At 36.2% G+C, this 20,575-nt stretch overlaps 1 protein-coding gene across 2 annotated transcripts; it reads right to left on the bottom strand.

Annotated features, from left to right (window-relative positions):
- Nucleotides 1-14,422: 14,422 nt before the first annotated feature.
- Nucleotides 14,423-19,740, bottom strand: LOC107491293 (50S ribosomal protein L15, chloroplastic). Of its 2 annotated transcripts, XM_052262303.1 has the most exons (6): nucleotides 19,428-19,740; nucleotides 18,022-18,150; nucleotides 17,596-17,941; nucleotides 16,743-16,894; nucleotides 15,616-15,874; nucleotides 14,423-14,971 (listed from the first exon to the last, which is right to left on the bottom strand). In XM_052262303.1, the coding sequence occupies exons 2-5, from the start codon at nucleotides 18,127-18,129 to the stop codon at nucleotides 15,653-15,655; spliced, it is 828 nt and encodes a 275-aa protein (XP_052118263.1). In that variant the 5' UTR covers nucleotides 18,130-18,150; nucleotides 19,428-19,740; the 3' UTR covers nucleotides 14,423-14,971; nucleotides 15,616-15,652. The 2 variants fall into 2 exon arrangements, with proteins under 2 accessions (XP_052118263.1, XP_020999077.1); XM_021143418.2 differs by lacking the exon at nucleotides 14,423-14,971 and having other exon boundaries at nucleotides 15,444-15,874; nucleotides 19,428-19,739.
- Nucleotides 19,741-20,575: the final 835 nt, after the last annotated feature.

Genomic DNA, 20,575 nt, shown 5'->3' with positions numbered 1-20,575 from the left:
TTGAGATCCAAAAACCATTATCTCTGTTGGGATCCTCAAAATGTAAACATCTATAAGCAGCTACATCACGACGTGCCACGAAAGACTGCATTGATCCTCCTCCTATATGTCTCCAAATCCGGATGAACTGGAAACCATGTCTGCCCTTATCTAGTCCTCCCAAGATGGTATCTTTTCAAAGGAATCCTCTTCCACAGATGAACCTGAAGATGAGCCGCTAGCCATGACAGGTACAAAGGCCTCTCCTAGAGGTCTAAACTGCTCAACTAGAGGATCAAGAGGCTGCTGATCAGGCTATGGATCTAGAGGCATGTCAAGTCCAGGCTTGGACTTGACCTAGTGAGGGAACTCGGGCACAGTTGGTGGTGGTATCTCACGCTCTAGGACCACTTGATTCAGAGGCTGAGGTGGGGACGAAAAGTGATCGCCGCCAGGGTGCAGCTATGACAGAGGAAACTCATCGGTCTGTCAGGGTCAAATTCAGAATAAGCAGAGGATGCGCAAAAGGTCGATCGTAGAGTATGTGCAGACGAGCCTGAGGTGCTCCCCGTATGACTATGTTAACCCATACGAGGTCCTCGTAACACAGCATGACAGGAATCTCAAAGAATATGACTCCCGTCCCCATCTAAAAAATGATGGAAAATAGGGGGTGAGTGTTGTTCAGATTCTCTTACTCTTAAACAAATATATACAGTATAATGGAAGAAGATAGAACAAACAGCAGAAACATAATCACATCCAATCACAGTCACAAAAATTGCAGCAAACAAGTATGATGCATGCTTAACCCTTATGATGCGTTGATTGACTAGTCGCACCCGACGTCACCCGAGACTAAGCCCAAATATAGTCTCACAACTGAGTTAGTCAAGTATATGGTCATCATGGTCGAAACCATGTTAGTCAGGCAATTGTCGAAAAGCTTAATACCACTATATACATCTCAATTGAGAGATAGCTTTATCATACAGTGGGCGTCCCCACTCATTCGACACTAGTCAGGCAGAATAATTATTTGCTCAGCCAAGCGGTCATAAGCACCTTGGGGCTTTGTTATATTATTCTTTGGGTGTGTTAATTTAATAAATTTCTTTATATTCTCTAAGGGACTTATAAACTCCAATTTTGTGGTTTATCTTGTCTTGAATTTAAGCGATTTTATTAATTTATCTCATATTTATTCAATGAAATAGCATGGCTTTGTAAATTTCTCCTAATTTGTGCTTAAGAGCGAAAACATACTATTTAGGATTTAAAATTGATAAATTTAATTCAATTTAATTCCAGGCGATGCTTTGATATGTTTGTTGGGTGTTTCAGGCTTATAAAGCAAGGATTAGATGGAAGAGGTGAAAAGAAAAGCATGCAAAGTGGAGAATTCATGCAGAAATGAGCATTTGGAGGATTCAAAGTCACGCGTACACGTGACCCACACATACGCGTGAGGAGGAAATCTGCCAGCGACGCGCACGGGTCACCCACGCACACACGTGACGATGGTCACATGACCTTATTAAATGAATACGCTGGGGACGAGTTCGGAGCCATCCAGGCCCAAATCCAACTCATTTTTGAGGCTATTTGATACAGAATTCAAGAAGGAGAAAGGGGGAGCAATTAGATAGTATAGGAATCATGCTTTAGGTTGGTTCTAGAGAGAGAAGCTCCCTCTTCTCTCTAGAAATTAGAATTCTTAGTTTAATTTTCTTCTAAATTTAAGTTTTGATTCTTGTTTTCAATTAGTTTTTCTTGTAATTTCTTGTTATTACATCTTTACTCTCTTAGTTCTTCTGGTTAATTTTCCTTTTTATGCCACTCTTTAGTTTTATAAACTCTTGTTAGTTTTGATTCCCTTTAATGAAATTTGAGGTTTTATGTTCTTTTCTTGCTTGTTTGAGCTGTTATTGTTAATTTCTTGCATTGGGTAGTGGTAGAATTTATTATTCCTTGCAATTTTACTATGCTTTCCTTTTATACCTTCCAAGTTTTTGACAAAATGCTTGGTTGGGTTTTAGAGTAGATTTTGTGCATTATTTGCTTAGAAAGAGAAATTAGGCAATCTTGAGTCATTAATATCCAATTTAGATTGGTCATTTAGAGTGATTAGTTAATCTTATTTCCATTAACATTACTTATGGATTGAGATTAACTAGTCCTATTTGATATTCTCTCAGTGTGAAATAACATTATACCTTCTTTCGATGTTGGAGATGATGAAATAGGATTAGCTCTTGATAATTATTGTGTTATGATTAATGACTAGGACAGAAAACTTAGATTCTCAATCCTTGCCATGAATGTCTCTTTTTAGTATTTGTTATCTTTAATTATTTTCTTTACTTCATTGTCATTTAAATTCTTGTTTTTAATTTCTTGTTTTATCAACCCAACCCCCGTGATCCACTCAATTCTTCTCTAATCATGCTTTCTAATATTTGTTTTTCATCTAACAATCAATAATTATTCAATGTATGCATACAAATATCATGAGGACTTATCCATGGGTTGTAATGGGGCTAGGATCAAGGTAGAATTGTATATGGTTAAGTGAGCTTAAAATTTGAATCTTTGATTAACTTAAACTTTCCACCTAACCTATGACAACCTATACTATTTAGAGTAAACCTAACTACCCATTCTTCACTTTTTCACACACTCATGCATTCTCTTTTTTATCACAACTCATATGCATTTATTTTTTTATTGAACTTTACTTTGGGGTCTTTTTGTCCCCTTTTTATTGCTTTCTTTTTCTTTTCTTTTCTTTTTTATTCATTTTTTTATATATGTATATTTTTTTTTCTTTTCAAACTAAAAATATATACAAGAGCATCAATGCATATGGTTTAATATTTAATGCATGATTATGTACCCAATTTCCAAGATCTTCAATGAAAATACAAAACATACTTTTACCTTAACCAATGTCCCAAGTTTTTCCACACTTGAATGATACATACACTCACTAACCTAAGCTAATCAAAGATCTAAATTAAGGACATTTATTATTTTTCACTTTAAGGCTTGTAATGTGCTAAAATTAAGAACAAGAAGGGATTAAAATAAGCTCAAAATTGGCTAACAATGGTTGATGAAAGGTAGGCTATTTGGGTAAGTGAGCTAAATGAAATGATGGTCTCAATTATATAAATGCATGTATACATGGAATAATTGACATAAAGAATCAAACAAATCAAATATTACAATCATAGAAAGAGAGTAATCACACACAAGAAGGAACATAGTGGTTATATGATGTAACCACACAATTAAACTCAAAACTCACAAGGTTGTGTGTTCTTAGCTCAAAAATATGTTTCACAATGTATAATTCAAGTAAGTTTAATAAAAAATTTCTACTCAAATCAATTGGGATGTCAATATCCTATTAAGAATGTCTTTCTTGGAGAATTTCATTATTTTAACTAAGCTTATTATACATATATGCAAACCTAGAAAATGCATCTAAAAATTCTAAAAGACTTAATAATAAAAGAAAAATAAAATATAGAAGTGTTAGGATTAGAAATTTCTCACCCAAAAACGACCATTTCGGTCGGACGACCTCCCCATACTTAAAAGTTTGCACCGTCCTTGGTGCATTCAAAGATGAGCAAGGGGGTACGGCGATTTTTCGGATTGCCACCTTCAGCTAGTGGATAAACCAGCTGCTGCGTGTTCTTTCTCCCACTTCTATTTTAGCTTATGATGACTCACACATGAAAGATAGAAAATAGCATAATAAGATGAGAAAATGCAAAAGCAAGGAAGCATAAATTGTTGGGATGAGATAAATTACTAGAATCGAGTGAGTGAATTAGTATGACATTGATGAAAAATAGGTGTGTGAATTCTAAGATTGCTCGCGGTTTAGAACTCACACCCTAGTATTTAAAGGCCATGTCACAATTATACAAAAGAAGGGTGCACTTCATTCATTCTAGTATGCTTGAAATACTTTAAAGCAAACTTGTAGGTTAAGACAACCAAGCAAGCAATAAAGAAGCATGAAGGCATTCAAGCAAATAATCAAGCAATTGTGAGATGGATAATGATTGGACATTGATTGATGTGCAAATAAACTTAGTGAACCAAATGAAATATAAAACTCACACATCAAACAATGACACATATTGAAGTTTGTTTGCAACACCTAAGTGACATAAAAGTGGAACACATGGGTGCTATGGAACTTAGAAAAAAGAAGATATAAGCGAAAACAAATTACATAGCAAGCATGATCCACAAAGCTTAGAAAGCTCGAAAATATGCAATTAGGTAAGCTTACAATCCAATTTCACTACCTCAATGTATGAAATAGGTGATGTGAATAAGGGTTAATCATAACAAGCATTACCTAATAAAAAATGCATTGATAATACAGTATTGTCTAATCATAATGAAATGCTTTAAATCACATGGTGGCCAAAATATGTAATTTAAAAGATTTAGAAAGCTTGAAGGCAATGTCACATGTACTTGGTATTCAAAAACATTAAGCATCAAACACTCAAAACCAAGTGACAAAATATAACCTTAATAAGGGACTCCAACAATGACAATTAACAACAATGATGTTAAAATAACATTTTATCAGTAATCAGCAGCAATAAACAACAAACAATATTAATAATCCAACACTGATAATGAAAAACAGAAAAAATAAACATAAATCAAACTAACTAACTAAAGGGAATGGTGATAGATGGTGATTGGTAGTGTTGGATGATGGTTGAACGAGGAAAAGAAAAGAAGAGAAGAGAGAAGAAGAAAAGAAATGGAAAGAAGAGAAGAATTGGAGGTGGATGGAACAGGGCAAGGGTCACGCGTATGCTTCAGGTCACATGTACACGTGAGTGGCAGAAGTGCCGTGCGACGCGTGCGCATCGGCGACGCGTATGCGTGAGTAAATAGAGAATTAGGTGACGTGTACGCGTGGGTGGCACGTACGCATGGGTCAAAATTGTGCCAGAGGGACAATTTCAGCACACTACATGCGCAACTCTCTGATTTTTGTACTGGACCCTAAAAATTCTGGTGGTTACGCGTACGCGTGGGCGAGGCGTACTGATGCGTGAGCATCTTAACTATCTTTTTCCTAGTAAATTTGCATTCAAATTATTGAGTTTAATCAAGATTTAAATATCTTTTAGCCACTATGGATGCTACTTTGAATCGTGCGCAATGTCTGTTTATTTCAGATAGAATTTGGATGGATTTGACGGAGTTTTATAGAAGAAAAGGCAGAAAGTGGATGATGCTGTCAATCCTGACCTCCCTGCACTCTAACGGACATAACTTAAGCTACAAAAGTTCAATTGATGTGATTTCAGTAGCATTGGAAAGCTAACTTCTAGAACTTTTCAGTGATATATAATAGTCTACACCTTTCATATGAAATTACAATTGATGTGATTTCAGTAGCATTGGAAAGCTAACTTCTAGAACTTTTCAGTGATATATAATAGTCTACACCTTTCATATGAAATTACTGCCCTGGTGGCGCCAAACTTGGGAAAAAAGTTTGGCGTCATGATCATCACAACGCCTTACTTGCTTGCTGCCTTGGAGGCGCCAAACTTGGTATTTTCCAAGTTTGACGCCAAGATGAAGAAAAAGTGGTATTGCATACGGTTGAAGTGGTGCCAAACTTGAGATTTTCAAAGTTTGGCGCCAACCTTAATGAAATTGGTGGTCCCCATTCGTCCAATTGAAGCTGCATGAAGAGATTATTTTATGTTGATTAAACTTTTATTTTATTTTAAAATAGGAAAATATATTATTTAGTCCTAGAAAATATATTTTATATTAATTAGGATTAGATATAAAAGGGAAAAGAATCAGCTCTTCGGGCTCATCTCTTCTCTCCTACCTCATTCCGCACTTTCAATTTTACAGAATTCTAGTTTTCTCTCTGAACCATGAGCAACTAAACCTCCACTGTTAAGGTTAGGAGCTCTATCTATTGTATGGATTGATACTATTATTTTTCTATTTTAATTGATGTACTGATTTCTATTTCAAGAATTATTTTCGTTCTTTATCTTATGAATCTGGGTGGAACGGAAGTATGACCCTTATTCTAATTGAGTTCTTGTATAACTTGGAAAAGCTCTTTACTTGAACAACAGCTTGAAAATAATTTCTCCTAAATTTCTAATTATCTGGACTTAACTAGATATGTGACATATAATCCTCTTATATTTGGGTAATTAGAGTTTCTGTGGCATATAAATTAGAATTGAACTTAACCCTCTAATTGGAATCAAGTGACCAAGGAATTGGCAGTTGATGAAGTTTAAAAGAGACTAAAAAGGTCTAAGGAATTAGGGTTTATTCACATATAGTTTGCCATGAATTGAATCTTTCATAATAAAAATAGTTAGTAAGAAAAGTCAATTCAGAAGATAGATATCTCTGAAGCATTAACCGTTTCTCTATATATACTTCACAACTTGTTTATTGTTTGCTTTATTAATTCTCTGAATTTACTGTCTGATGCAATTGAACTCTCAAAACACCATTTTCTGTTTGTCTAACTAAGTAAATCACGCAATCATTGTTGCTTGATCCATCAATCCTTGTGGGATCGACCCTCATTCACTTGAGGTACTACTAGGGGTGGCAAGCGGGGAAGCCCGCCCCGCCCCGCCTAATTAGGCGGTCCTAGAATCCTAGCCCGCCCCGCCTAACTGCGGGCTGGCGGGTTGGCGGGCTAAGCCCGCCTAAGCTCTTCTTTTTTTTTTATTATTAACTACTAAGTAATATATATAATTTTATAAATATTGTTCTCAAAGCAAAATGAACATAATCTAAAATATAATTATAAATATTGTCTCTAAAATAAAATAAACATAATCCAAAACACTCAATTTTCATCTTCATTCTCTTGTAAGTTGGGTTGGGAGAAGTTGGATTTTGATAAAAAAAATTGTAAAAATACTCCCTTGCTAAAAAATACTAAGCCCGGCGGGGAAGCCCGTCCCGCCCCGCCAAAGCCCGCGGTTTAAGCGGTGAGGGTTAAGTGGGCTTTTGTTATTTGGCGGTCCTAATTTTTCAGCCCAACCCGCCTTTTTTGGCGGGTTACGTGGGTCGGCCCGGCGAATTTAGACCCATTTACCACCCCTAGGTACTACTTGGTACGACTAAGTGCACTTGTCAGTTAGTTTGTGAATTACAAATTCTGCACCAAATTTTTGGCGCTATTGTCGGAAATTAAATGTAATTGACAACTACTCGTTGTTTGATTACTTAAATTAGATAATTTTTTCTTTAATTACTTTCTTTTAGCATTACTAATTTTTATTTTCTGTTTCTTTATTTCCTTTAATTCTTTTTCTCTTTTTTTTCGTTAGCATTTCCTCCCCTCCCTCATTGTCTTCGTTCATTTTTTTATTTTCTTTTTTAATTTTTTTTCAAACGTTCATTAGTTCCTTTTTTTTCCTTTCTACTTTCATTTTCTTTTATTTTCGTTTTTATTCTTTCCATTATTTTTTATTTCTATATTTTATTAGTTTTATTTTATTTTTGTCTTAAAAAAATTTGCATCATATATTTACTTTTCCTTAATTCCTGAAATTAACTTTAGTATCTTCGTAGTAATTTTTTTTAAAAAAATATTTTTTTAAAATACTAGTATTTTTCTTTGTTTAATTTTTGAATTTTTAGTTCACTTCTTTTCATTTATTTTCTAATTCTTCTTTTATTTTTATTATTTTTTATTTTATTTCTTTTCAAAAAAAATTTTCTGTTCTTTCTTCTTTGCTTTTCTATTTACCACATGGTGCGTTGAATTTTTTTTGATGTTTTGTGCTAAGAAAAATATTGGAGAGAGATCACATGAGTTACTACTCACACCCAAGGAGTGATTCATATTATTGTGGATGGAGAAACTACCCGGATTTTGGTTGGCAAGGTCAAGAGCAAAAAGATTTCAATATTCCATATCCTATCCATCAAGAACCACTATCTCCATATTCATATCAAGAACCAACATCTCTATATACATACCAAGAACCATCCTCCTCTTTTTATTCATATCAAGAGCCACCATCTCCTTATTCATATCAAGAACCACCATCTTCATATACATATCAAGAACCATTCTCCTCTCTTTATTCACATCAAAAACCACCATCTCCATATTCATATTCATATCAAGAACCACCACCTCTCTATCTATATCAAGAATCATCATCTTTCTACTCATATCAAGAGCTACCATCTCCCTACTCATACCAAGAACCATCCTCCTCTTTTTATTCATATCAAGAGCCAACATCTCCTTATTCATATCAAGAACCATCAGCTCTTGAGATTCTCATGAAAGAATGCATACATGATATGACGATGAGTGTAAAAAATATAGAGAAATATGTGGAGTTGATTATCAAGCCCCAAGAAGAGGAACAAGCAAATTCCTTCCCAAGAGATACAATGCAAGATCCTATGGATGAAAGTAAGGAAATCAATCAAAGGAGTTCATACTCCAGTGAATTAAAGAACTCTCCACCCCCACATGGAAGAAGAGGAAGATGCATAAATAAAGAAGGAAGATGCACAAACAAATGAGGTTGTAAGGGATGAAAACAATTATCGAAATCTACAATCCAATAAAGCAAAGAGTGGTATAGAGGTGAGTTTATTGAACCACCAATTCAAGAAGTTCTTGATGAAGGGTACACTCCAACCATCATAAAACACCCAAATTTTGAAATCAAAGAAATGAAGGCAACCAAGAAAAGCACTAAAAAGGGGATTGTGACCAAGAAACAGAAGAAAATATCCATAAAAAAGAGAAGGTCAGCAAAAATAATCCAACCTCTACCCCCAACAAACAAGGTGAATCAAGCTAATCACAATAAAAGAAAGCTTGTTAGGAGGAATTTATATTAGGGGAAACTAATTTTCTCCTCTTCTCCCTTGGAGTCATTTCTTTTAACCAATTGGAAGAAGAGAAAGAAAAAGCAACAATCAACCGTCAAGCTGGTGATGTTAAAGAAGCGCTTATTGGGAGGCAACCTAACTACTAGTATCCTTGGTTTTGCAGTTACTTTGGTTTTAATTTTATAGTTATTTTGATTTTAGCATTATAGTTATTTTAGTTTTGGTTTTAAATTACTTTATCTCATTTTTTTTAAGAATTTTTCATATTTTACATGTGTTTTGGTCATGCAGAGTGATTAGAACAGGAACAGAAGCAATTAAAAGGAATTTTTGACACCATAGAATTTTTCTTTGCTTGGGGATAAGCAAACTTTTAAGTTTGGTGTTGTAGAGTGTGCCATCTGTTTAGCTTATCATCAGTGGCACCATGGGAAGATGAATGTTCTTCATGGAGGAGCACAGCTGGAGAAATGAGATGGCCACCAGCATAACTGAGGTGGTTGAGTTCCTTTCATTTTGTTTCCCCTTCTGTTCTTATTTTGTTGTCTTTTGTTTTCTGTTGCTTTGATTGCCTACATAATCTTTAGTAATTTCAGTTCTTAGATATAGTTTCATTCTGTCATTTGCTTTTAGTTTAAGAAAAAAAATTGTCTCATATACCACTCACTGAGCTTGAATATAAAAAGAATAAGAAAAAAGTGATTAACTACATAAGAAATTGAGTTTATATTGAAGATTAGTCTTATTTACTTAAAAGTGATTAATTGCGTTCCACTTTTGCATGCTTCCTTTTCATCCTCTAAGTCATTCCTGCCCTGTAATCTCTGAAAACACTTAACACACATATCATGGCATCGAATGGTAATAAAAGAGGATTAAAATTAGCTAAATTAAGACCAAAAAAACATATTTTCAATCATAGCACAAAATCAGGAAGGAAAATGGTAAAACATGCAATTTCTATGAATAAGTGTGAGAATAGTGGATAAAATCCACTCAATTAAGCACAAGATGTACCACGAAATTTCTGACATTATTCTCACACTTATTCATAAAAATCGCATCTTTTACATTTTTCTTCCTGATTTTGTGCTACGATTGAAAACATGTTTCTTGGTCTTAATTTAGCTAATTTTAATCCTCTCTTATTACCATTCGATGCCATGATATGTGTGTTAAGTGTTTTCAAAGATTACAGGGCAGGAATGACTTAGAGGATGGAAAGGAAGCATGCAAAAGAGTAAGGAATACAAGAAGCTGAAGGAACTACAAAGCTGTCAGCCCTGACCTCTTCGCACTCAATCGATCATAACTTGAGCTACGAAGGTCCAAATGCGGCAGTTTTAGTTGCGTTGGAAAGCTAACATCCGGGGCTTTGCAATGATATACAAATTGTCATAGTGACCATGCAGCTAGATGACGTGGACGCGTATTTGACGCGCACGCGCACATTGGCAAAAAGTCCATCGACGCGCACGCGCACCTGGCGCGTACGCGCGACATGCGCGACATACTACTACTGCAGAAATCGTTGAGGGCAATTTCTGGGCTTTTTTTGACCCAGTTTTCGGCCCAGAAAATATATATTAAAGGCTGCAGAGTGGAAGAATCAGGGAAAGGAACTTTCATTTACATAATTTTAGGTTTTAGATGTAGTTTTCTAGAGAGAGAGACTCTCTCTTCTCTCTAGGTTTTAGGATTTAGGATTTCTCTTACTTTTAGGTTTATTTCTCCTCCAATCCAGGTTCAATGTTTCTTTAATTTAGTTTCTCTTCTACTTTTATTTATTCTATTACTTTAATTTATGAATTCTCATGTTGGATTTAATTTCTTTTATTAATGCAATTTGAGGTATTTCAGATTTATTGCTTCTTTCTATTTAATGTTTTTATTTTGTGCCTTCCAAGTGTTTGATAAACTGCTTGGTAGGATTTTAAATTAGCTTTTTATATTCTTAGCTTAGATTGAGTGATTAGAGACTCTTAATTGTCAAAATCTCTTGTTGGTTGCTGATTGAAACTAGCTAGTTGGCTTGAGATTCACTACTCTAGCCTTTAATTAGGCCTTGTGAATTCAAGTTGATGCTCTTACTTGACTTACCTTCAATTGTTAGAGGTTAACTAAGTGATAATAAAAGGCAATTACCATTCACAATTGACATTGATAATAAGGATAGGAATTCTAATTATCAATCCTTTCTAAGACTTTTCTTAATTATTATTTTGTTTCCTTGCAATTTTATTTTCTTGTTCCTTAATCCAAAGCCCCAAAAAGATACAATCCCGTAACCAATAATAAGCACACTTCCCTGCAATTCCTTGAGAGACGACCCGATGTTTAAATACTTCGGTTATAAATTTTATTAGGGATTTGTTACTTGTGACAACCAAAACTTTTGCACGAAAGGATTCTTTGTTGGTTTAGAAGTTATACTTTCAACGAGAATATAGTTGTGAATTCTTTACCACACAAGGAATCCGTTCCAGTTTGGGCGTTTAACTCCAGTTCTGGTGCCAGTTCCGGTGATTTACGTCAGAAAAGGGTCTCTGGCTGGCGTTGAATGCCAGTTTGGACCATCAAATCTCGGGCAAAGTATGAACTATTATACATTACTGGAAATTCCAAGATGTTAGCTTTCCATCCCAATTGAGAACGCGCCAATTGGACTTCTGTAGTTATGGTCTCGATTGTGTCTAAGGCACGGTTCTCGCCCAGCTCCCGCGCAACTCACTGGTCAATCCAACCCAATCCGCATTCACGAAGGACCCGGACGCATACTAGACACTTGTGCGTCGAATGTGTTTTTTTATGCAAAATGCAAGTGATGATGCAGAATGTATACATAAATACTGATAAAAATAAAATAAAATAAAGAAATTCTAGGAAGAAAAATGGATGATCATACCATGGTGGGTTGTCTCCTACCTAGCACTTTTATTTAAAGTCCTTAAGTTGGACATTTGGGGAGCTCCTTATCATGGTGGCTTGTGCTTGAACTCGTCTTGAAACTTCCACCAATGCTTGGACTTCTAATAAGCTCTATTAATATCAAGTAAATTTCTCAAGTTTTGATGGAGTTCTTCACAAGCTTTGAGCTCCCAAAATTGATCCTCATATATTCCCGGATCCCAAATCTTGTTTCTACACCCGTCTTCAAGTGGATCATGATAATTCCATCTGGGTGGTTCAGCCTTGGAATTCTCATTTAGGCACCCAAACATCCTCCTAGACCCAATTAATTGAGAATCATACCAACCTTTGCATTGTAACTTGGAGCATACAACCATATTGAACCTTGCATGACAACTCCAACCACTAACCAGCTTCCTCTTACTCTTAACGCCACAAAGAGCTCTAAGTTGCCCATCCGTCTCAAGCAAAGCATATTCAAGTGGGCTAATTAAGCTTAAAGATGAAAGATTTACCCACTTGAATGAAGGAATGGATGGTGATGGCTTTGGGGGAGAGGTCTCCAACAACTTTGGCAAGGTGATTTCCAGCTCCATGCCCTTGAGCTCTTCTTTGAATTCTTCCACCTCCTTGCGAGCTTCTTCAATTTCAATCGATTCCTCTTGGTAGCTTTCTTCCAATTCAATCTCTTCTTCATTGCTTACCAAAGGCATGGCAGGTTGTGCTTCTTCTTCTTGAATCTCCATCTCTTGATCAACCTCTTCCAAGTCTTCAACTATGATATGCCTTGAAAGTTGTACACCCTCCTCAACATCAACATTAACATCAAACACCTTGGAAGGAGGCTCTATGACTGGGCTTTCCCATGTAGGTTTCGCATCTCCTAAGTCTTCAACCACTTCTTCTTCTTCTATAGTTTTGGCTTTCTCCACTTGCTCTAATACAAATTCAGACTCCTCCTTGATGACTTCCACCTCTTGACAACTTCCTTCAAGGGTCTCTCCTACCGCCACCTTTAGGGCCTCCTCTAACTTCTTGTAAAGTATGAATTCGGGAAACCGATCCCTTCTCTCTTGTTCCGGGTCAGTAGCATAATTGGGATCATCCTGATCTTGGATTGATGGATGTGGGTACTCTTGCACAGAGGGTGGTGGTGCAGTGAAGCTTGAGGGTTGAATATTGGAGGTAGAAGGTTAGTCCATATGGGATATAAGATTTTGGAGTTTAGAGGTGAGACCAATGAGAGTGGTAAGTGTGTTCTCCATGGAGGTTTGGGGTGGATAGAAAGGTTCATTTGTTGGGAAAAATGGCTCATAACACGGAGGTGGTTCCTCTTGATAAGGATATGGAGATGGTGTATATTGAGGTGATGGTTCTAAGTATGGCTCATAAGGCTCTTGGTATGGTGGGTAAGGATTAGGGTCATATGGGGGTGTTTAGTGGTAAGGTGCTTGTGAGTATGGTGGTTCAAAGTTATGTTGAGGAGGAAGTTCATAGGCGTATGGTGGTGGTTGGTGTTTATTGTCACAGAAAGGTCCACCATAACCATTGCTTTGATATGCATCACAGAATGGTTGTTGATAGTCCATTGGAGGTGGTTGTTGCCAAGAGGATTGATCAAATCCTTGTGCCTCCTCCCATCTTTGATTGTTCCATCCTTGATCCAAGCTCTCATTGTAATCTCCTCTCCATATAACATGATTGTAACCAAATTCATAGCCAAAGGGGTGAGAATTCATAGTAGTAAATAAAAATAAAAACTAATAAAAATTAATGAAAATAAACTCCTAAAACTAGAAACCCTAATAAAGAAACGAAAAAGCAAAATTATTTACAATAACCAATAATAAGACACACGTTTGCAATTCCTCAGCAATGGCGCCATTTTGACGAACGGATTTTTGCATGGTCTAGAATTTCACAAATAAGTTCTCGTTGAAAGTATAGCTTCTAAACTAACAAAGAATCTTTTCGTACAAAAGTTTTGGTTGTCACAAGTAACAAACCCCTTAATAAAATTGATAACTAAAGTATTTAAACATCGGTTCGTCTCTCAAGGAATTGCAGGGAAGTGTGCTTATAATTGGTTATAGAAAAGTATATTTTTGGGGTTTTTAAGATAAAAAGCAAAAATAGTAAATGGTAATGAAAATTAAATGACTAGAAAAGCTCTTGGCAAGGAGAAAATTAATCGGAAGTTTTATCCTTGTTGGATTTTCCAAGATTAATAATAATAGGTTGTTGTTTCTACTTGGTTATCCTTTACCGAATAAAGAAAAGTCAAGTTGAGAGCCAACTTCTATTCACAAGTCCTAATCCTTTCCCTTCGGAAGGATTAGAGACTAAAAAGCCAACCAACAACTTCCAATTACCTATTAACTCTTGAGTCTTCCAACTCAAAGGTCTCCAAATATTAATCAAATCCAAAGCCAAGTTGGAGAGAAATCTAAATTAAATTGAAAGCATCAATAATATAAATTGAAGAAAGCAATCATAAATCTGAAATACCTCAATTTGCATTAAATATAAAATCAAATCTAGCATGAGAATTCATAAATTAAAGTAATAGAATAAATAAAAGTAGAAGAGAAATTAAAGTAAAGGAACATTGAAACTGGAATTGGGAAGAAATACGCCTAAAACTAATAGAAATCCTAAATCCCAAAACCTAGAGAGAGGAGAGAGCCTCTCTCTCTAGAAACTACATCTAAAACATAAAACTGTGAATAATGAAAGTTGTTGAATGAATGGATTCCCCCACTCTATAGCCTCTAATCTGTGTTTTCTGGGCAAAAAACTGGATCAAAAACAGCCCAGAAATCGCCCCCAACGATTTCTGCAATTGCAGTACGTCGCGCATGTCGCACGTACGCGCTAAGTGCGCGTGCGCGCCAATGGACTTTTCGCCAATGTGCGCGTGCGCGTCAAGTGCGCGTGCGCGTCGCCTAGCTGCATGGCCACTATGGCAAATTGTATATCATTGCGAAGCCCCGGATGTTAGCTTTTCAACGCAACTGAAACCGCCTCATTTGAAACTCTGTAGCTCAAGTTATGATCGATTGAGTGCGAAGAGGTCAGGGCTGACAGCTTTATAGTTGTTTCGGCTTCTTATATTTCTTCCACTTTTGCATGCTTTCTTTCCATTCTCTAAGTCATTCCTGCCTTGTGATCTCTGAAAACACTTAACACACATATATAAGGGAGGATTAAAATTAGCTAAATTAAGACTAAAAAAACATGTTTTCAATCATAGCACAAAATCAAAAAAAAAAATATAAAACATGCAATTCACATGAATAAGTATGAAAATAGTAGATAAAATCTACTCAATTAAGCACAAGATGTGCCACGAAATAGTGGTACATCAATCACTGAACAGGGAAACTTGCACCTAAGAGGAACTTTCAGTAATCAACATCCACCTTCAACAAGAAAGTAGAAACAGCAAAATATCTTGTTATCTTAATCCATTACGGCTAGTTGTCACAGACGCAATGGTTTCATTTATATTATTATGAAACTAAACAGGCTACAACCCCCAACCGTTAACCCTGAATCAATGATTCAAAAAAAAAAAACTTACATTTTCTTTTTTAAAAATGCTTTATACTTTTCAAAACTAAATCGGTGATGGCTGGACAAAATTTAATGAGGTATACAACATTGAATTACTGAATTTGCATAACAATACATTACAATGCAAAATGAACAAAGAATTACTGCCTTTATGTAGAAAAATAACTAAATGAAGCAGCACATAGATACCAAACAACGTGAAACATGTGGTGATTCCTATGAAACTACTTTTCACCGTACAAGATTTCTACATGTGATGCACATGAATGTTTCAACTTCATGCGGAAGCTGGTTCAGATGCAGCTGCAGCAGCTCGCTTCTTGGCGAAGTATTCTTCAGCACGCGCAAGGTTTTTAGCAACAGATGGCTTAACCCATTTCTTACGGCCAGGAAGCACAGTGAGGGAACAACCAGCACTCTCTAGTTTCTCCTTTGCGGATGTTGAAAAAGCACGGGCTTTAAATGTCAACTTCTTACTAAGCTCTCCTTCACCTAAAATCTGAAACAAAAGCACAAGTTTGCAACACATTATTTTCTTTCTTCTTTCGTAATCTCTATCTCAGATACTTTGTACAGGTTGTTGATCTATCAAAAGTCAAAACAAGATTCTGGACCATAAGAAGTTAAATTCACTGCATCATTAACTCGAAGCAAAGGCTTTCTTAAATACACTTGTTGCAAAGGTGTGCTTCTTGGGAAACCAGAAAAGCATTTGCATATTACAGATATGAATACGCTAGAATTTAATCAACAAATGCATGGTGCTCCATGTGCTATAGTTTCAGTCCCTAAACACTAGCCAATATGCTTTCAGAAGAATAGAAGTTAATTACTAGAGTTATTTCAAATGGCTTCTTCAAAATATTATTGAAAGCAATGTCAATGTGAAAATACAGTTGGTTCACCCAAATTTTGTTGCCTTCTGTAGAAAATGATCCTTTAATAATTCACTGTGCAGTGACAGAAATGTCATTAGATCTCATTATTTCAATATCAATCTTTTTCAAGTGTTTGGTCTCCTATCAAAGATAGATTTGGATAGGGGAAGGATATTTCATATTTAGAGTTTCAGGTCATTGACATGTCCACTAAAATGTCATTTAAAATTTGACTTTATAGACAAATCCATTAAACATGAGTCTGATCCAAGAACATCTGGGAATTTCAAGGAAATTTACTCTAAGCATGAAAATGGTATAGTTCTTTTATGGTAGATTGTGCTAAGAAAATGTGGCATCCTCATTTGCTGTTCAAGATCATATATCCTAATACCCTAACTCATTACAAAAATAATCATCAAGAAGGGAAAGTAAGAGAAAAATATGCCACATGATTTATATGCAATTGAATCAATACATGATCTGTACCTTCAAAGGAAGTTTCCTTTCTCTTCCTGATGGATTAATCACACCCTTCTCCTTTAGAGTTTCAAGAGACACCTCTTCACCATCCTTAAATCTAGCATCCTCTATGTCCCTCAGATTTACATGGACATATTTTGGTAGCCCAGCACGCATACCTTATCAAAAGAGAAGAGAAGGGAGAAAAGGGGCATCAAAAAATGGTTCCGGAAGAGATACATGCACATGCAAATTATCTTTTGCAAGAATACTTGCTTCCCTTATTAGATACGATAACATCATGATAGCGCTGATTAAATCATGATCCGGTTGTAGGAACCAGGCGCAGTATGGCCAACTCCACAAAAGGTTATGAGCCATGAAGGTAGAACCACACAGCTAGACATAAACAGTGCATATGAAACCAGTATATAGCAGTTCTCTTAAGTCTTAACTGGGATTTTATTTTCAGCTAGAAAGAAAAACTCCATGCAGCACATCACCGGAAATAACCTTCCTTGTTAGGCGAAGACCAACCACCAGATTATTGGTCTACCAACAGAAGTGAACAATCTAGCATTACACTCTATCTAGTAGTGATACATTAATACTTTTCTCTATTGTTTAGTTACCATGTTGGATCAAAGCTCACCATGCAATAGATGCAATGAAAAAAACCGACTAAGCTATACATGGCAATCATAATTTACTGTTTCTTGTAGCCCTCATCTAAGTTGCAATAATTGCATTGCAGAAATGACAAAATTGCCTTGAACATCTCTCTGAGGTTCAGGTCATAATCTAATGAAATCCAATCTAGAAGCCCCTATTCTGTAGAAATAAAACATAAAGCTTTTATATTTTAAACATAATAGCATACCGCCAGCAATTCCTCGAAGTTTGGGGATTCGACGGTAAAGGGGCATCTGACCACCCTCGAAACCCTTCCTGACGCCGGGGCCAGACCGTGACTTCTGACCCCTCATCCCAAAACCACAGCTTGCACCTTGCCCTGCCGATATGCCTCTTCCCTTTCTCTTCGCCTTCTTCCTCGAACCCGGTTGCGGGCCCAGGTTGTCAAGCCTGAACCGCACGCTCGAAGCCCCCGCCGCAGGGGCAGGGGCAGAAGCCGCCTTGTTCACTACCACCGAGAGGGGTCTTCTGAGCTGCACCCTGAGCGTTGCCGTGTAGCCGCATGGTGTCGAGTTCAACTTCTTGAGGGATCCCTGCAAGTTGAAGCCATGAAATACATGAGCATGGAGTGAAAGGAGACAGAGAGAGCGTAATGAAGAGAACAGGTGGCCACCTTGAATGGACAAGCAAGAGACGGAAATGCGGGTGGCTTTCTGGTGCCGAATGTGAGCGAAGTCGTGGTGGTGGATGATACCGGAATTAGAGAAGCTGAAACTGCCATGTCTATCACTCACTCCACAAGCTGCACAATAATTTCATCGACAGATAGGATAAGTTTTCTTTTCCCACTTTTTTCTTTCTTTATTTAATTATTTCTTTTATAATTTATATTTATATTTATCAAGGTTTTGAGAACCGGACCGGTCATTAAACCGTTCTAATTACTGATTCACTGGCTTATTAGTCTAACCAGTCCAACTGGTGGTTCAACCGAAAAAATCGTTTTAAAATAAAATAATAAATAAATTATAAATAAACATCCTAAAATATAATTATAGTCTAATATAATCTTAAAATATTTTTGAAATTTAAAACACTACATAAAATATCATCAACCAAATCCATATGATCTTATCAAAATACAAATTCAACCGTTAAATAGTAAAAAAAACATCTAAATATTAAATCCCAACATCATGATTTATCAATCGTCAAGATCAGCAAGAACTTATCATCAGCAATTGCTTCTTGATTAATATTATTATCCATAATTAAAATTAATAAAACAGATACGAAATTAAAAACAGCCACAGCACAATGAAAAATAAAAAAAAAACCATCAACAAGACCATATCTGAATTAACCCTACAACATTCAGCAACAATCACAAAACCCTAGACCTTCACCCAGCAATTAGCAGAATACAAAACACCAGAACAAAAATAATTAGGAGCATACAAAACACTAAAAGTCATTAGCAGAATACAGCATCTACAAAACAAAGCCATTAGCAGAATACAAACACCAGCGATTTTGAACAAAATAATTAGAAGCCATCAGCAGAATACAAACACCAGAACAAAAAATTCAGCAGAAATAATGAACTTCATTGGCACAATACAAACAAATTGTTATAAAATAAAATAAAATTCTTGAACCCAACTAATGCAACAGCACGTCGTAACTCAAGTTGCACAAAGTAACCAAAGGTGCTTGAACTCAGATATACGCACAAAGAGCAAAATTCTTGGCACAGTGTGCTAACTAACTAAGCCAACTATAACAAATGTAAACAAAGCCAATTTTTTATTGAATCCTAATCCTAAATAAAAAATAATATTGCGGATTCCCAATTCTTGGCACCGTTCCTGGAGGTAATCTAACTGCCATGGTGTTTAATCACATCAGTAAAGAACCAATAATCAGTAGAGAACCTGAGCTAATCACAAAATATTCATTAATCAATAAAATCGCAACACATAAAACCAGAGCTAATCACAAAAATAGAGCATAAAAAAGTAGGAAAAAACGAACAACAACTGAACAATTGAAGAACAAGCAAGCAAGACATTCACTGACCTTCGAAGAAGACGCCAACAGACCCTTGATTGATGGACGACGCCGCCCAGACGACGGCAAGAAGATGAAGCCGACGGCAAGAAGATGCAAAGAGTATGGGATGGGGCGAGCTCGCGGAAGAAGAGAGCAGGGGAGTTGGAGACTTGGGGGCGGTGGCTACACGGACGGACGGCGGCAGAGCTCGACGGACGGACGGCAGCAGAGCTCGACGGACGGACGCGGCAGTGGCTCGACGGAGAAGCGGCAGTGGCTCGAAAAGAGTAGCTAGGGTTGGATAAGGGATAGTGAATGATTCGGGCAAGCAGAGCATAGGCTGAGAGGAGTGAGAAGTGAAGTGGTTCAGTTCAGTAATCAGTAAGCCAAGGTTGCAAACGACGCCGTTTCCTTCAAACCGGCTGATTTTTGATCCGGCCCAACCGGCCGGTTCTCGTCCAGTTCATCGGTTTCTTACCGATTTTTATTTCAGTGGTTTTACATATCTGACTTGACCGTTAATATTGTCATCATAGTTAGACCGATTCAACTGACCGATCCGGTCCAATTTTTAGAACATTGATATTTATACTACCATCAAAATTATAAGATTACTCAACATTTGTGCTTTCTCCAACTCCTATGTGCTATATTGTTTTCTTACTCCTAATTACTTTTGTTTATTTATTATGTGTATTGGCTATTTTTTTTAAAGTTTACCAGTATTTTCCAACCGACAGGTCAAGGACGAGTGAGTTGACTACTCGACTAACTTAAATTGGTTGGCCATTTATTAATTTATGAGTAATTACTCAAATCAGTCTCTAAGAATTTTAAAAACGGACATTTTAGTTTCCAAGAAAAATTAATACACAGATCAGTTTTTAAGGTTTTACTCCGACAGACAAATCAGCCAACACAGTTCATTTTTCGGCAGAGTAATTACCCAAATCAGTCCCCAAGAATTTTAAAACAGACATTTTAATCTCTAAAAAATTAATATACAAATCAATCCCCAACTTTTTTTCTATCAGACATCAGTTCTCTGTCCAAATAAAATAAAATAAAATAATTATTATTATTATTTACACAATAATACTATATCATGATTTTTTTGTATTTTTTAGACAAAAAAATAATAAATTTATTCATTAGATTTTTATGTATATATATAT

Source organism: Arachis duranensis, chromosome 5 (genome assembly GCF_000817695.3).
Source record: "Arachis duranensis cultivar V14167 chromosome 5, aradu.V14167.gnm2.J7QH, whole genome shotgun sequence".
Taxonomy (NCBI): domain Eukaryota; kingdom Viridiplantae; phylum Streptophyta; class Magnoliopsida; order Fabales; family Fabaceae; genus Arachis; species Arachis duranensis.
The sequence above is the reverse complement of the archived record's forward strand: the minus strand, read 5'-3'. Positions and strand labels throughout refer to the sequence as shown.

Coding starts and splice junctions, on each gene's coding strand:
- LOC107491293 (XM_052262303.1), bottom strand. CDS start 18,129: ATGGCAGTTTCAGCTTCTCTAATTCCGGTATCATCCACCACCACGACT. Junction 17,942..18,021: donor CTCTTGCTTGTCCATTCAAG/GTGGCCACCTGT, acceptor TTCAACTTGCAG/GGATCCCTCAAGAAGTTGAA. Junction 15,875..16,742: donor AAAGGAAACTTCCTTTGAAG/GTACAGATCATG, acceptor CTTTTGTTTCAG/ATTTTAGGTGAAGGAGAGCT.